Below are 18126 nucleotides of genomic sequence, written 5' to 3' on the forward strand. Positions count from 1 at the left end.
TTTGACATTTCAAATTTCAAAATGAGTCTTGAAAATACGGAGTCATCAGCAGTTTTAACTTCTCTTCAAGTTGTAGAGTTTTTAATTTACTGAGAGCCTTGTAGAAATACATAACCTGCAGCAAAGGAGATCATAGATTCAATTTTTTGTCAGGATATATTCATAATCCCTTCCTCCATTTTATATTGGGCTGATTCTTCTCCCTTTTCTTTTACAGATTACTTTAAAATATTCACTCTCATTAGAACTTTTTCTTTATGGCCAGAAGATTTGTTTTGTATCCTAAAGTTAGAGATTTTTCTACTGTTGTGTGTCCCTCCATCTACATTTTGTAATTTTATGTCATACTATTAAAGGACAAAGTACTACTTTTAGGCTTTATTGTGTGAGTTCTCAGTCTAACTTATCATTGTTCTTAAGAGGAAACAGTATATTTGGTTCCTTAGTTGATACATGATTGTGTACTTAATTTTTATGGATTAGCACTCTTGGAATTAAAGAGGTTTGGTTTTAGGATGGTGCACTTATCTTTTAAAGCTGATATGTTGACAGTTCAGATTTGAATCTGGACGAAGCATTTTGGTATGGGAAGTTTTACGATTTTGGAAAACCATCAAAGTGTTGATTCAGGTTGAAGCATGTACAATGCACTGACTCTAGAACAAAGTCAAACTAACAAGAATGTTTACAGCATTTTCATAATGATCTTTAGTGAGTTTTTAGAGGGTGCTGGACATGGTTTTTGGGAATATTTGGAAAAAAAAAAAAGTACAGCTTAGGTACCAGATACTGGTGAATTGTTTTTGAATTAGGAAAAGTGTGATGGTTCTCTTTCTCTCTGTGTGTTTGTTTCTATGTCTCTCTTTTACATACCCACAACTGCTCCCCCCATCTTTCTCTCAGCTGCAGAGAACCTTACTTATTTTGTATGAGCCTCCAAAAATATACAGAAATACATCAAATATTTCTGTAACTCTTGAAAAGGATTCGATTTCAAGATAATTACCTACTGTCCAAAATAAACTTAAACCCTCACTTTTTGAATTCATCTTTTGCAGATTAATGAACTATTCCTTACCACTTATCATTGGAAATATCAACCCCACACTCTACAGTATTCTAGAACTAGGGAAGTCTTTGAGTAATAGGTTTCTTAGGAGACAGCATCTTTTTTTTGGTCCAGTGTATGTGCTTTTTTTCTCCTTTTAGTCCCTTTCCTTTTTAGTGTTTTTCAAGAATTAAATAAAGATTATTTATAATACTTGTGAAGTAGGATAGGCAGCTGAAAATGCTATTACCGAAGCATATTGCTAAAATAAGAATTCCTTGGATTATACATATTTCTGTCAAATACATTATTTGATATAAGAATATTTTAGGTACATAGAATTTGGGCAGTTTCTTAATGAGATTTGACCTATTATATTTTCCCTCCAAAGGGCAATTATAAAATATCCTTCAATTAGGGCTCTTCATGATTGGTTTCAAATATTGACTGTCTCTTGATAAAAGCAGATAAGTGTTGATGGTAATTTACTCTGAATTTTATTAATTTTTACTTTATGGAAGAAGTTATGTATGTTAAGTGTTTAATAAATACAGAATTGAGAGAGGGAAGTAAGAAGTTAAATTCTGTATTCAGCAATCGGAATAAATAACTAAAATCTCTTAATAAAACAGGAACAATTTTGGTCCTCCCTCTTAAGCACTGTATCACCTCTTGCAGTTAGCGCTGTACCCTTTGTAACACAATGTGGGTACAAATGCTGTAGATAGAAGATTTGGTGTCTCTGAAGCAGTGAAAAGTCCTTTTTTTTTTTTTTGGACAGGCGGAGTGGACAGTGAGAGAGACAGAGAAAGGTCTTCCTTTGCCGTTGGTTCACCCTCCAATGGCCACCATGGCCGGCGCGCTGCGGCCGGTGCACCACACTGATCCGAAGCCAGGAGCCAGGTGCTTTTCCTGGTCTCCCATGGGGTGCAGGGCCCAAGGACTTGGGCCATCCTCCATTGCACTCCCGGACCACAGCAGAGAGCTGGCCTGGAAGAGGGGCAACCGGGACAGAATCCGGCGCCCTGACCGGGACTAGAACCCTGTGTGCCGGTGCTGCAAGGCAGAGGATTAGCCTAGTGAGCCGCGGCGCCAGCTCAGTGAAAATCTTAATACAGATGTTTTTAATGTTAAATAATTTTGTAAGACATCTATATTAACATGTTAGCACTAAAACTTGCTACATTAGAGATAATAAGAAAAGGTTTTTTTTTTTTTTTTAAGAAAAGGTTTTTATTAGAGATTTGTTCTTGGTTTAATCTAGGTTTTTTTTCCAAATATTTATTTTTTATTTGAAAGTCTGAGTTAGAGGGAGAGACAGAGAATCGATTTTCCGTTTTCTGGTTTCCTCTCCAATGGCTGCAATGGCCGGCGCCAGGCCAGGCCAAAGCCAAAAGCCAGGAGTTAGGATCTTCTTTCAGGTCTCCCACGTGGGTAGCAGGGACCCAAGCACTTTAGCCATCTTCGGCTGCTTTTTCCAGGCCCGTTAGCAGGGAGCTGCATCAGAAGTGGAGCAGCTGGGACTCAAATCGGTGCCCATATGGGATGCTAGTGTTGCAGGTGGCAGCTTAACTCGCTATGCCACAATGTTGGCCCCTTAACCTAGTTTTAGATGTATTCTATGTAGTGGTACTGCATTGTCTACATTAGTATATTTATAATGAAATTAGAGTATGGTTATAATCATTCTGATTTCTGAAGTGATTAAAATTATGTTCACTGTATATAGAAAGCATTAATGTTCATTTGAAATATGGAAACAGGGTGTATATAATTTTTGTGTTCATTCCTACTGATTTGAAGCTGTACTTGTATAATAATTTCTTAATTAATAGTTTTTTTTTAAAGATTTATTTATTTGAAAGACAGAGTTACAGAGAGAGGTAGAGACAGAGAGAGGGGTCTTCCATCCGCTGGTTCACTCCCCAGATGACCACAATGGCCAGAGCTGCGCTGATCTGAAGCCAGGAGCCAGGAGTTTCTTCCAGGTCTCCCATGTGGGTGCAGGGGCCCAAGGACTTGGGCCATCCTCCACTGCTATCCCAGGCCATAGCAAAGAGCTGGATCGGAAGAGGAGCAGCCGGGACTCGAACTGGCGCCCATATGGGATGCTGGTGCTTCAGACCAGGGCGTTAACCCGCTGTGCCACAGCACCTGCCCCAATGGATAGTATTCTTTTAAGCATAATTTTGTCCTAAAATTAATGTAACCTCTAAAGTATCACTATTGTAGACACCAGTTTTTGTCTTGTCATAGTCCAGTCTCCTTTTTCTGTAAAGTTACCTTTTGTTGGCACGCAACAAATGTTTGATTGCTTGGCACAGGTAACCTTTTTCCTCTCTTCTACCTCTTCTCCCTCTTCCTCTTTACTGCTTTTCCCTTTAGAGGTCAGAAAGAAAACACACATTAAACAGTAGGTTGTATGTTTGAGAGTCGGTGTATTATAGTGATTAAAAGGAAGGACCCCAGCAGATTGGGTTCAAAACCTGTCCGTACATTTATCAGCTATGTAACCTGGAGTATCTTCCCTGGATTCCCAGGTTTTTCAGCTACAAAATAAGGATAGTGATTCTTCTTACCTCGTAGCACCATAATGGTGACTATATAAATAAACCTTTTAAAGCATTTAGAGTGTTGTTTGGCACATAGTAAGTGGCAATGAAATTAGTTTATTATAATTATCAAAATTTTCTATCACTTCTCTAAGGACATGAAGAATACATGATTTTTTTTTAAAGATTCATTTTATTTATTTGAAAGGCACAGAGTTACAGAGAGAGGTAGAGACAGAGAGAGAGGTCTTCCATCCGCTGGTTCACTCCCCAAATGGCTGCAATGGCCAGAGCTGGGCAAATCTGAAGCCAAGAGCTTCTTCCTGGTCTCATGTGGGTGCAGAGCTCCAAGGACTTGGGCCATTGTCCTCTGCTTTCCCAGGTGCATTAGCAGAGTGCTGGATTAAATGTGGAGCAGCTGGGACTCGAACTGGTGCCAATATATGATGCCAGCACTGCAGACCAAGGCTTTAACCCCGCTGTACCACAGCACTGGCCCCATTATCAAATATTTTCTACGGCTATGTAAAACGGGAATCTTGGCTTAGTGTGAATGTTTTCAAAGACTGATGAGAGAAAGGACATTTTAAGTAAAGGTGTCAATATATTCAAAGACCCCGAGGTGAGAAAAAGCTTGTGTTTGAGTAACTGAAGATGTAGCAAGAGTTTAATGGTGTCAGAGATCTGTGGCAAGAGAAGATCATAGAGGTCACATAGGACCTGATTGATTTGAGAGTGCTGTTGAGGAATTTTCATAAGAAGGGCAAGGAAGATAAGAAATTTTTACTTTGAAAAATCACTTTAGGGGGCTGACGCTCTGGTGTAATGGGTAAAGCTGCCACCTGCAGTGCCAGTATCTCATATGGGCACTGGTTCGAGTCCCGGCAGCTCCACTTCCAATCCAGCTCTCTGCTGTGGCTTGGGAAAGCAGAGGATTGCCCAAGTTCTTGGGCCCCTGCACCTGCATAGGAGATGCAGAAGAAGCTCCTGGCTCCTGGCTTCAGGTTGGCGCAGCTCCGGCTGTTGCGGCCAACTGGTGAGGGAACCAGCAGATGGAAGACCTCTCTCTCTGCCTCTCCTCTCTCTGTGTAACTCTGACTTTCAAATAAAATAAATGAATAAAAATAATCACTTTGGGGCTAGACTGTGGCATAGGTGGGGTAAAACCACCACCTGTGGTGCCGGCATCCCATCTGGACACCAGTTTGAGTCCTAGCTGCTCTACTTCCGATCTGGCTCTCCTCTATGGCCTGGGAAAGCAGTAGAAGATGGCCCAAGTCCTTGGGCCCCTGCACTCACATGGGATACCCGGAAGAAGCTCCTGGCTTTGGATTGGCTCAGCTCTGGCTGTGACGGCTATCTGGGAAGATGGCCATCTGGGGAATCTGGATGGAAACCCCCCCCCCCCCTCCCGCCTCTTTGTAACTCTACCTTTCAAATAAATAAAAATAAATCTTTAAAAAAAGAATCACTTTGAATGATGTAGGAGGATAATTTGAAGATAATAAAAATACATTAATAAAGACTTGTCTGGAAATTTATTAGAGTGGCTTGTGCTAGGAAATTATAGTAGAATGGAATGATATTTGTTGGTGGGCATAAAATTTGATCAGCTTGGATTTTAATTTTTGTAGATTGCAGGGGTTACTGATAGTTTTGTTTTCCCTAGAAATTTCTGTGAATAGGAATAACTGAATAACCAAAGATGAAGCAGAGGCCTAGAGTTTGTTTTGGATTTTAAGGTAATTGCTGCTGGAAAGTTGTGTTGAGGTCATGATCTTAGGAATCTTGAGCTGTATCCTGTGTGTAGATGCTTACTAGAGGTTTGAGAACAGCGACTATCAAGATAGTGTATGTGGTTAGTAATATGGACTCCATAATAAACTGTTAAACTAAGTCAGACTGGACTCAGCTATCACCTAGATTTTTTAAACCTGGTTTGCCTTATTCTACTCTTGCCCTCTTAACCTGGTACTGAAGGTCCTGCCAGCTCATTTATCGTTTTCCTTCCCGATACCCTCTGTGTTGACCATACTGAAAGTTTTGTTGTTGCCTGTGCCGTCTGTCACTTCTGAGCGCTTGGTTGTGCTTACTCTTATGCCAGTATTTGCTTTCTTTACCCATCCCACTCCTACTTTTTTTTTTTTTTTTAAGATTTATTTATTTATTTGAAGGTCAGAGTTACACAGAGAGAGGAGAGGCAGAGAGAGAGAGAGAGAGGTCTTCCATCTGCTGGTTCATTCCCCAGATGGCCTCAATGGCTAGAGCTGTGCCGATCTGAAGCCAGAAGCCAGGAGCTTCTTCCGGGTTTCCTGTGTGGGTGCAAGGGCCCAACTTGGGCCATCCTCTACTGCTCTCCCACACCATAGCAGAGAGCTGGATTGGAAGTGGAGCAGCTAGGTCTTGAACCAGCGCCCACAGGGGATGCCGGCACTTTTTTTTTTTTTTTTTTTTTTTTTTTTTTTTTTTTTATCAAAGCTTTGTCCAATCATTACTATTTTGACAGTACAACCTTTAAGTCTGTTTGGCTCAAAGTTAGATGTTCTCTTATTTGTATCCTCAAGGTACCTGATCAGATTTTCATATTACAATTATTTGCAGGTTTGTCTCTTAGTTTGACTGTGAGCATCAAGATTGGAGCTATTATTTCTTCAGCTTTTGTTTTCATTAGCACAATCTTTGGTATAATTCATGTAGTAAGTCTTCAGCAATGTTTGTTGAAATGTAAAAGGAGACCAGTTAAGAGGCTAAAAAAAAAATTGGTGCAGTGTTTAAGCTGAGAATAGGAAGAATGGCGAAAAGCAGACTGATGTGAACGCTGCTCTGAGGAAAGGATGAACTTTAGAGATGTACAGAACAAAGTTGGAGAAAGTCACTCAACAATTTAGTTTTAAGTATTCCTTTTTTTAAGTTGTACTTCTCAGGTGGATATACCTAGCAGCACTTTAAAATAGGCTGGTAGAATTTTGAGTTAAAAAGAAGATTGATTTTGAGATTAAATTGTATTTGTTGTCAGGAAAGGACCATTCTGCCATGGTATAGGTCCCCCTTCCCAGCGTTATAGACAATAAAAGGTTTCAGGTTAAGTTCCTCACCAGAGGCCTTGCTGAAGGACATTTGTGTAAGATTAAATGTCCATCTTGCCTTGGACATGGTCTGAATCTATTTTTCACCATTCTTTCTTGTCTTTCTGTGTATATTCAAGTTACACTTATTAAGTGTCCTAATTTTGTTCCCTTGACCATTTCAGAAGCTTCAGGCTTTGCCTCTTGTTTCTTTTGATTTTCTTCCTCTTGTTTTCTGCCTGATTGCCATTCATCCCACCTACATCAGGACCACTTTTGCAGGCTTCTGTGAGATTTTTGGTTGGATTTTCACAAGTTTGGGGCTTCTGAAAATTCTTTTCTGTAATTACTCTGGTTTACCATGTTTGGCTTTGAAATACTGTATTTAAATACTGAGGTTGTCATATGTTAGGAATTTATAACTAGTCCAAACTAAAGAAAGAAGGTGAGTATGTTGGGAAAAAGCCAGCCAATTTTGTTCTTCCATCCTGCATCCAGTCAAAATTCTCTGTGTGCTACTTTTCCAGACCAGTTTTTTTTGAGAGTCAATCTGATAGAGAAGATTAATTTTTGTTAAGTACCTTTTAGAATATGTTACTTAGTTCAGTGGAATCAAAAGAAAAAGTATTTTGATTAAGTGTTTTAGATCTGTGTTCAAAAAAGTTTAAGAAACTTTGGAACATAGGTTTAGTTTTCCTTTGTAAAAATCTCAATTTGTGCTTCTTGTTGGAATCTGTTCTGAGAATTGAGAGAAGCTGATCAGTTAATAAAGCAGATGAAAACCTTTGAAATGTTTACTTGAAAAAAAAATAATACATATCAAAGATTCTAACATTTTATATCTAGCACAAGAGAAAATATGTAATTAATTATATCTACTTATCGAACTGACTTTAATATACAAGGAGTCTTGAAAACGTTTATGGAAAAGGTGTATCATGAAGACTATAGATGAGTTTCACAAAAATTTTTGTAGCAGAATAAACAACTTTTATTTCCAATTTTCCATGGACTGTTTGAAGTTCCCTGATACATGATATATAGTAATTTTTTTTTTGTTTTGACAGGCAGAGTGGACAGTGAGAGAGAGAGAGAGAGAAAGGTCTTCCTATCCGTTGGTTCACCCTCCAATGGCCGCCACGGCCAGCATGCTGCGGCCGGCACACCGCGCTGATCCAAAGGCAGGAGCCAGGTGCTTCTCCTGGTCTCCCATGGGGTGCAGGGCCCAAGCACTTGGGCCATCCTCCACTGCACTTCCTGGCCACAGCAGAGAGCTGGCCTGGAAGAGGGGCAACCGGGACAGAATCCTGCGCCCTGACCGGGACTAGAACCCGGTGTGCCGGCGCCGCAAGGCGGAGGATTAGCTATATAGTATTTTTAAAATAGTAACCATATATCCTCTAAGCTGATTTCTAGGTACTTGACCTTATTCTCTTCCCCTGGGGAAAAGGTGATACGTTACCCTTTTGTATCCCACAGCCATCCTTCCAGCCTTTCTTTCATATCAGCTCTTTTCAAAGTATTCCTTTAATCCAACACTGCTTACTACCTCTGCTGCTACCAGTGCCATGCAAACCATGGTCATCTGTCACTAGCCCCTTATGCCATTTTCCTGCTTCTCTTATCCCCTCTTCAGAATGTTCCTTACAGACTTACTAGAATCATTAAAAAAAAAATACATCCCAAATTCTGGGTATTTGGCATAGCAGTTAAGATGCTGCATGCGATGCCCACAGCCCATGTTGGAGAGTGTGGGTTTGAGTCCTGATTCCAGCTTCCTGCTGTTATGTGCCCTGAAAGGCAGGGGTGATGGCTGAAGTAGTTGAGGCATCCTATTCCCTTTAAAATTAAATTAGTCTATAGCTTTATGAAAAACTTGCCTTGTCATATTTTTCTTCTGACTTTGTCATTGTTCAGAACTTTATGTTGTCCCAGTACCCATCCCTAGACTGGGGCTTATATTTAGAAAGTACAGTATGCTGAAGTCGTACCAAAATAATGAGTATACTCATGATGGAATTTCTGTGTTGAAGTGCACAAAGCAAAAATGAAGTGCTTCATGTTTGCTGCCCTCTCCCTTCAACACACAGTGAGTCTTGAAAAAATCTGGTATTGATAGAAGCCGAACAAGTCTGTATTTTCTTTTACTAGAGACATTCCATGTAGTTACTTTTACTTTCAAAACAGACCTCTTTGAACTATATTAAGCTTTAAGCTTTTAATCTATATAATTTTAGTGTTTGAATCTAGCAGTCTATAATTTATTTTGATGAAAAATATTATGCAAATGTTGTCAGAAGAAGAGTTCACTTTGTATTCATTTGAGTTTTTTTATGTGTGTGAAATTTGGTAAGAGATAACCTGGTGTTCACCTGAAAATTTATTGAATTATGTATACTTTCATGTTATTTTTCCATGTTTATTCTTGCTTAGAATTGGAGTTTAATATTAAAGGTCCTATGAAGAGAATTAAATGTATTCTTAACTTTTACAAAACAAAACTTCTATAATCTCTTTTATATCAGATTTTTATTTGTAAACTATATTTTTTTACCCATGTTTCTTTTCTGAAAATATAAACTCACCAAAGAATATTGTTTTGAATCCTTGTTGGGGACAGCTTAATAGGTTGTTGGATAGGAATATGGGATCGTAGTCTGAAATTTCACTTAGTATTGCAGAGTGGCTTTCGTGAGATTTACTAGGGGATTCACTGTCCAAAGAAGATTAAGTGCCTACCTACAGGCTGCTTTAAAAAATATCTTTCTATATTTCGAACATAAAGAGGTTTCTAGTCCAAAACAGCAAAGAAATGATGAAGGTGTCCTTAGACTGTTGCTTATATTTAACTGAATACCATTTTGTCAGACCTCATTAGGAAGCGTATTTAAAGAGTTTCCTACAAATCAGCAGAATTTAAGAAATAGTTATTAAATAGCATGCACATAAAATTTGGCCTTCGTAATCTGCAACTTATCGGTTCACCACTTTCGTAGTGACCGATGTTTTGTTTTGCAATAAAAAATAGAGGATATTGTTCAATTCTTACTTACAATTTAAGAAAATATTCAGTGTCAAGTTTGAGGTGAATTTTCATTCAAAATTGTACTTGTGAAAATTGTTAGATTCAGATTTTTTAGAAATCTGTTGCCACTGGCATTTCAGTTTATTTTGAACTTCATAGTACTGTTATGGGGAAAATACATTGACCTTAAATAACCTTGGTTAGTTCATTGTTTTGGAAACTTCATAGAGATCACCTTAAAAAAATTACAAATAAAAATTAGTCCAGATTTTAGTAATTATCTTGGTGTGGGCTCAAAATTGCTAGTGTTGGGTGTTGAAAATACTTAAATGGAAGACTAAGCAGTTTCCATAATTGAGATAAGAAGTTCATACCAGTGTGATGAATATAAAATTGTCCTGTTATGTGAGTGGGTACTTATGGCTTTAGGTAAAATTCTAGTATACCACTATATACTGATGCACAAAATGCTGTATCTCAGTGAATTTAGATAGTAAAGATGATATGCTCTGGAAAACAGATACTTTAGAAAATAGACAGTAATATCAGAAACTCCAGTTTTAAGGTGTACTTGAAGATTTTCACTATTTTAATTAAAAAATCTATTGGAAAATTTTGTTTGAGGTTACTGTTTTTCAAGAATATGTGAGTAAGTTTTTTAAAAGTAAGTGAAATTCTGCTGCATCATACAGGCTTTAAGATTATCTTTATATTCTTAGGGCTTGGAAATCTTTTGTGAAAATCAGATTTATGACTTTATCATATAGTTCCCTTAGCCCTTAGTTGATCAATTTCTGTATCTTGTCAATTCTCCCTTAATTTCATTTTCCATATGAGAATAAGATAAAGCTGGACATCGCCAAAATATCTCTCTTGATAAAAGTAATATTTTTGTCTAGGTGACAAACAGCATGTTTGGTGCTTCAAGAAAGAAGTTTGTAGAGGGGGTCGACAGTGATTACCATGACGAAAACATGTACTACAGCCAGTCTTCTATGTTTCCACATCGGTCAGAAAAAGAGGTAAGTTAATCAGTTGCATTGTTTTTACTTAGCAGCACACCAACTGCGGAGTATTCTGTGGCTGAATAACTTACGTTTTAGGCACAGTGTTAGACCCTGGGATACAAAGACAATGAACTACGCTCCAATGGGAAACACAGATGTCATGTTGGGATAAGATTAATACTGTGGTAGGAAGTACTCAAAAATCACATAGTATATCTTCTAGATCACCAGTGGGTTTTATTTAATACAGGAAGTAACTTACTTTTATATTAAAACAAATCATATAAAGAGTAGATGGCAGATTTGCACAGATTAAAAATTATAATGGCAAGCTTCAAATAAACTTTATCCTTAATTGTGTAATATTATGGCTTTAAAGCTGGACCACAGGCAGAGAATATTTATCAGCTATAATATATGGGTTCTACAGTAGAGATATTTTTGAAAAACTGTATTGAAAATATAGTGGATGATACAGAGATATGAATTAAGGGCTTTTAAAGATTTAGTAGTCCAGTAATCCCTTTTGGGATAAAAGGGCTTAGGGCATAGCCTAATCATAATTAGCAAATTTGTAAAATATTTTAAAGTTACTTTCAGTTCGAATTCTATTTAGCTACTTTATTATATACTGTAATCCTGCTGATTACATAATGTACTTTGTACCGACCCAAAGTTTTTTTCCTTTTAAAACCTTTACAAAATTACTATTCCCAATTTCACTATATATGTAAAACAATCTACTGCAGCTGTTAACCCATTGAAATTGTTACTGATGTTTAGAGCACTTGTAAAATTCTAAGGTATATAACAAATCTCATTTTGCTATAAAGTTGATTATCAATATATCACTTGTATCTTTTTAGGATTTCACAAATTTGCCTAACTTAGGTTTAAGTTTGGAGTATAGTTTTACTTTTCCCCCTTGTTTTAATATTTTCTTCCTTTATTTTTACTTGAAAATTTTTCATTTTGGAAACAGCTATCAGTTGCATCATTAAAGGTCTTAACTGCCATTCTAGGTATTCAATGTAAATTATATTTGAATCATTATTTCTGTATTTGAATGTTTGTAGGTAAAGAATTTGTGATGTATTTTTGATAGTATAACCACAAAAACCATAAAACTCCCAATTTGTGTGTTTTTGTGATTGTAATAAAGTTAAGTTTGACAGAAAAATTGTGATGAAATATTACCCTTTGATGACAAAGTTTTATCAGAGGTCTTTAGGAAATTTATGGAAAATGATTATTATGAAAAAGCCATGCAAAGACATCAGAAATTTTTGTTAAACCACAACAATCTTTTTTTTAAATATAATTTGTGAGAACTGAGATAGAGATACCTTTCATCTGCTGGTTTACTCCTTAAATACATGCAATAGCTGAGGCTGTGCCAAACCAGACCTGCGAGCCAGGAATTCAGTCCAAGTCTCCCATGGGGGTGGGGAAGAATCATCACTTGCCACCTCCCTGGATGCAAATCCACAGGAAGCTGGAATGGCAGTGAAACCCAGGCACCTTGTTAGAGGGTATGAGTCCCAACTGGCATCTCAATAGGAAGGCCAAAATATGAAGACACATTGAAGTACCTCTAGACTTGGAACTGAAATCTGAAATAGAGTGTGTTTAGAAAATGAGTGAACAGGGGAGGTGTATAGTACAGTGGTTAACGCTTGAGATACCTGCATCTCATTTTGGAATGCTTATTTTAGCTTTTCTGCATCCATTGAGCTTCTTGCTAATGCATATCCTGGGTAGGTAGCAGGTGATAGCTCAATTACTTGGGTCCTTGAAAATCATGTGGGAGACTAGATTAAGTTCAGGGCTCCTGACTTTGACCTGGTTCAGCTCTGGCTGTTGTGGGCATTTGAGGAGTGAACATATAAATGGAAGATTTTTCTCTTACCAATCTCTAGTTCTCTGTCTGTGTCTCTTTGACTTTCAAATAAAATGAAAAAATTAAGTTATTTTTAAGAAAATGAATGGCTTGGTCGGCGCCGCGGCTCACTAGGCTAATCCTCCGCCTAGCGGCGCCGGCACACCGGGTTCTAGTCCCGGTCGGGGCGCCGGATTCTGTCCCGGTTGCCCCTCTTCCAGGCCAGCTCTCCGCTGTGGCCAGGGAGTGCGGTGGAGGATGGCCCAGGTGCTTGGGCCCTGCACCCCATGGGAGACCAGGAAAAGCACCTGGCTCCTGGCTCCTGCCATCGGATCAGCGCGGTGCGCCGGCCGCAGCGCGCCGGCCGCGGCGGCCATTGGAGGGTGAACCAACAGCAAAGGAAGACCTTTCTCTCTCTCTCTCTCTCTCACTGTCCACTCTGCCTTTCAAAAAAAAAAAAAAAGAAAATGAATGGCAGAGGTGACTTACAGATAACAGAAATGCTGTGTTTGAGTTTCAGAATTAATGCATACATTCACACAGATACTCAAGTATATTAGTTACCAATTCCAGTCTAGTTGGTTGTCAGGGAAGTAACACAGAATGATTTGCTCTATGGAACTTTTTTTAAATCATCTAAGTGTAATATACAGATTAAGATGCAGATATGTGTTTGGATACTGACTTGTCCTGTCAGCAAGAACTCTTCCAAGCCTAGTTCCCTCATCTGTAAAATGAGAATGATAATATTTGAGAGGAATTCTCAAGAAGTTATGTAAGATGTGTACTATGAAAAAACTATTCATGAATTTCAATATCCTAGACGAAAATAAACTCTTTTTATCTTTTTAAACATTTATTTTATTTAATTGAAAGGCAGAGCTATATAGAGAGACAAACAGAGATCTTCCATCTACTGGCCCAACTCGCCAAATGGTGGGGCCTGGGCCAGGCTGAAGCCAAGAGCTAGGAGCTTCCTCGGGTCTCCTACATAGGTGCAGGGGCCCAAGCACTTGGGCCATCCTCTGCTGCTTTCCCAGGTGCATTAGTAGGGATCTGGATCTGAAATGGAGCAGCCAGAACTGGTAACAGCGCCCATATAGGATGCCAACATTGCAGGTGGTTCCCCAACCCGTTATGCCACAATGCCAGCCCCTAAACTTCTCTCTTTCTCTCTTTCTCCCTCCCCCCCCCTTCCTTCCTTCCTCCTTCCTTCCTTTTTAAAACTTATTTATTTATTTGAGAGGCAGAGTTACAGACAGAGGGAAAGGCAGAGAGATAGGTCTTTCTTCCACTGATTTACTCCCCAAATGGCCACAATGGTTGGAGCTGTGCTTGTCTGAAGCATGGGGTCAGGAGCTTCTTCTGGGTCTCTTGCATGGCTTAACCTACTATGCCACAGTGCCGGTCTCTACACTTTCCTTTAAATTGCATTTTTCCACGAACTTTTTGAAGCCATTTAATAGCAGCTATCTCATAAATTGCTGTTGTTGTTGTAATCTTTCTTTTTAGAAAATACACGGCATAGCAAATCTGTTGGAAACTTTAGAAAATATTACCCATAATCTTAATAGGAATAATTTACTGCTAGACTTTATTTATATGAATGGTATATGATGATTTAAATTTCTTGGGACATACTGACATCTTTTCCACCAGAAGATTTGTACCAGTTTTTACTCTAATTAGCATTCTATATGTCCTTGAGAATACCAGCTTTTAACTGGGAGTATGCTAATATATAAGGGAAACTTACTGTTTTAATGTATAAGACAATATTTTAGAGTATCACTAATTTTACATATACCTACAGAATATTATGTCTTTTCCATATAGTTAGTGGCCATATGTATCTCTTTCTTTGTGCCCATTTCTCTATTAAGATAATGTGTTACTTGTCTATATCCTTGTCTTAAGGTAATAACCTCATGTTGTTTGTTAAAAATGATTTTTGGTTTTTTACTTTTAATTATTTTAAGAGTTTGTAATATATAAATATGTATCTTTTATTAAAGATTTGTTTTTATTTATTTGAAAGGCGGAGTTACAGAAAGAGAGAGAGAGGTCTTTCATCCGCTGATTCACTCCCCAGATGGCCACAATGGCCAGAGCTGTGCCAATCTGAAGCCAGGAGCCAGGAGCTTCTTCTGGGTCTCCCACATGGGTACAGGGGCCCAAGGACCTGCTGCTTTCCCAGGCCATAGTAGAAAGCTGGATCAGAAGAGGAGCAACCAGGACTAGAACTGGTGCCCATATGGGATGCTGGTGCTTCAGGCCAGGACATTAACCCACTGCACCACAGCGCCGGCCCCAATATGTATCATTTTTACTAAATGTGGTCCCTTAAATCTTTTTCATGATTTTTGTTTCTGAGATCCTATTTAGATAGCTCTTCTCCAATTACTGTCTTTTATGTTTTGTTCTTCAAATGACTTAATTCCATTAGGAGCGTATTTGGTTTAAAGTGTAGATTATGGAACCAGCGCTATGTCATAGTGGGTAAAGCCACCACCTGCAGTGTCAGCATCCTTTATGGGCATCTGTTGGAGTCCCAGCTGCTCCACTTCCGATCTAGCTCTCTGGTATGGCCTGGGAAAGCAGTAGAAGATGGCCCAAGTCCATGGGCCCCTGTACACGCGTGAGAGAACCAGAAGAAACTCCTGGCTCCCGGCTTTGGATCAGTGCTGCTCCAGCTGTTGTGGGCATCTGGGGAGTGAACTACCATTGGATGGAAGTCTCTCTCTCTCTCTCTCTCTCTCTCTTCCTCTCTCTGTTACTCTGCCTTTCAAATAAATAAATAAATCGTTTAAAAAAAAAATAAAGTGTAAGGTGTCAGATATTCTTTCCCCTGTGAGGTTATCTGGTGATCCCAGCACTAAACCTTTCCCGTGTAGTAAATCCACGTAGTGATGAGGCTTTCTGGACTGAGCGAGAAAAGTCAGGGATACAGGATAACCATTTTTAATGTAAAAAAGAATCATTCTCGGCCGGTGCTGTTGCTCACTGGACTAATCCTCCGCCTCGCGGCGCTGGCACACTGGGTTCTAGTCCTGGTTGGGGTGCCGGATTCTGTCCCGGTTGCCCCTCTTCCAGGCCAGCTCTCTGCTGTGGCCAGAAAGTGCAGTGGAGGATGGCCCAAGTGCTTGGGCCCTGCACCCCATGGGAGACCAGGATAAGTACCTGGCTCCTGCCATCGGATCAGCATGGTGCGCCGGCTGCAGCGCGCCAGCCGCGGTGGCCATTGGAGGGTGAACCAACGTCAAAGGAAGACCTTTCTCTCTGTCTCTCTCTCACTGTCCACTCTGCCTGTCAAAGACACTCTGGGGGAAAAAAAACCTAAATGAAAGATCTCCACGAGTGAGATCCCAGTGGAAAGAACGGGTCATCAAAGAAGGAGGTACCTTTCTCTGAAGGGAGGAGAGAACTTCCACTTTGACCATGGCCTTGTCTAAATATGATCAGAGTCAGTGAACTCAGGGGGCTTCCATAGCCTTGGCAGCTCATGACAAGAGCCTAGGGTGATTACTGATGCCATAAACAAGAGTGTTAATTTGTTAAGTCAACAACAGGAGTCACTGTGCACTTACTCCTCATGTAGGATCTTTGTCCTTAGTGTGCTGTACATTGAGATTTAATACTATAACTAGTACTCAAACAGTATTTTTCACTTTATGTTTCTGTGTGGGAGCAAACTGTTGAAATCTTTACTTAATGTATGCTAAACTGATCTTCTGTATATAAAGAGAATCGAAAATGAATCTTGATGTGAATGGAAGGGGAGAGGGAATGAATAAGGGGAGAGTTGTGGGTTGGAGGGACGTTATTGGGGGGAAAGCCATTGTAATGAATATTCTGTACTTTGGAAATTTATATTCATTAAATAAAAGTTAAAGAAAAATAAAAAAAAACAAAAGAAAAAAATCATTCTTAAGTTGAAGCATCTACAAAAACAGGCAGTGTGCTAGATTTGGTCTGCAGGCTAACTTTGCACATCTCTGAAGTAGACCATTCAATTGTGGCTAATGGAAATATTCCCCTTAATATATACTATCTGATGTTTCATGGGCCTGTTTTATAAAATCTTGTTCAGTTTATCAGACTGAGTATATGTAGAACTACAACATAATTTAAAATGCTGCAGCTTTAATAGATCATTTTAACATTTTAGGAAAGGTTTTCTATATTCTTTCTATATACAAATATTTTTGACTGTAGCACATTAATAACAGTCTTGACCTTTTAAAAAACAATTTATCTTGCTGTTCTTCATACCCTTTTTAAATAGAATTTTATAGTTGCCATTTTCATCAGTTTTCAGATTGGATTTTTACTGATCTATAGAATACATGTTCATTTATTGTATAGCCAGCTACTTAGAAAAACTCTTTCATTGGTTTTGGTGATTGGGAATGTGGACTGTAGAGATCCTGCTGGTGTATGAGTTTCTATCTCAGCTATGTTGTTTACTAGCTATGAGTCCTTGGGCAAGCTACTGAGTCTCTCTCTGTCTCAGTTTTCTTCTCTATAAAATAGGAACAGTAGTACATAACTCATGTGATTGTGAAGATTGAATGAAAAACAATGTAAAACACTTAGAAGAACAGATAATGTTTAATACATGCTGCTGTTAGTATTAATCATTAACTATGACATTCTGCTTGATTTTCTTAACGTTTTTCAGGTAATTATGTGTCACCTGCAAATAATGATTATTTTTGTCCTGTGTAGAAAAACTTTTAAGGAAAGACATTTTGAACATACTAAAGTCTGGGGTTATTTCATAATTGTTTTTGGGAAGTGAGAAAACTTTTTTTTTTTTAACAATTTGTTTATTTATTTGAAAGAATTACACAGAGAGAGAAGGAGAGGCAGAGAGAGAGAGAGAGGTCTTCCATCCACTGGTTCATTCCCCAGTGGGCTGCAATGGCCAGAGCTGCGCGGATCCGAAGCCAGGAGCTCCAGGTCTCCCACGCAGGTGCAGGGGCCCAAGGACTTGGGCCATCTTCTACTACTTTCTGAGGCCATAGTAGAGAGTTGGATTGGAAGTGGAGCAGCCGGGTCTTGAAATGGCACCCATATGGGATGTCAGCACTGCAGGCAGCTGCTTTACCCACTGTGCCACAGCACTGGCCCCAGAAAACTTTCAGTTGTACTTTATGATAAAGGAAAACTGGACACTGGTTGGCTCAGTCTTGAAGCCAGCTAATAATGGGGTCCTGGCAGTTGCTCTTGTATGTTAATATTTTGACAAAACAATAAGGATTTATATAATAATTCCTTGAGTAGAATTTACTTAATATCATAAAATCTTTGGAGAAGTGATTAAACTAGTTTCTTTAGTATCAATATCCTCTTGTCACTAAATGTGGTTGAAGTGTGGGGGGGGCTAATTTTCTTCTTTTCCTTATCTGTACAGCAAAATATCTAAAAATGTAACTTTTAACCATCTGCATAGCTCTAGAAATAGTTGGGAAGTTTCTTTTTTTAAACAAACAAAATGTTCAATCTCAGTCTTTATTGTTATCATCCAAATAGCAAGAAAATGCCATT

General features: G+C 38.8%; 1 protein-coding gene across 9 annotated transcripts in view; it reads left to right on the top strand.

The window, feature by feature from the left end:
- The window catches only part of CNOT2 (CCR4-NOT transcription complex subunit 2), a 121679-nt gene that overhangs the window by 59414 nt on the left and 44139 nt on the right, over positions 1 to 18126 (top strand). For all 9 annotated transcript variants that reach the window (XM_002711329.5, XM_070052629.1, XM_008256781.4 and 6 more), the window contains one exon: positions 10590 to 10712. In XM_002711329.5, the coding sequence (XP_002711375.1) occupies positions 10590 to 10712 (123 nt within the window). The remainder of the gene's footprint in view (positions 1 to 10589; positions 10713 to 18126) is intronic.

This window comes from Oryctolagus cuniculus, chromosome 11, assembly GCF_964237555.1.
Source record: "Oryctolagus cuniculus chromosome 11, mOryCun1.1, whole genome shotgun sequence".
Lineage (NCBI taxonomy): Eukaryota > Metazoa > Chordata > Mammalia > Lagomorpha > Leporidae > Oryctolagus > Oryctolagus cuniculus.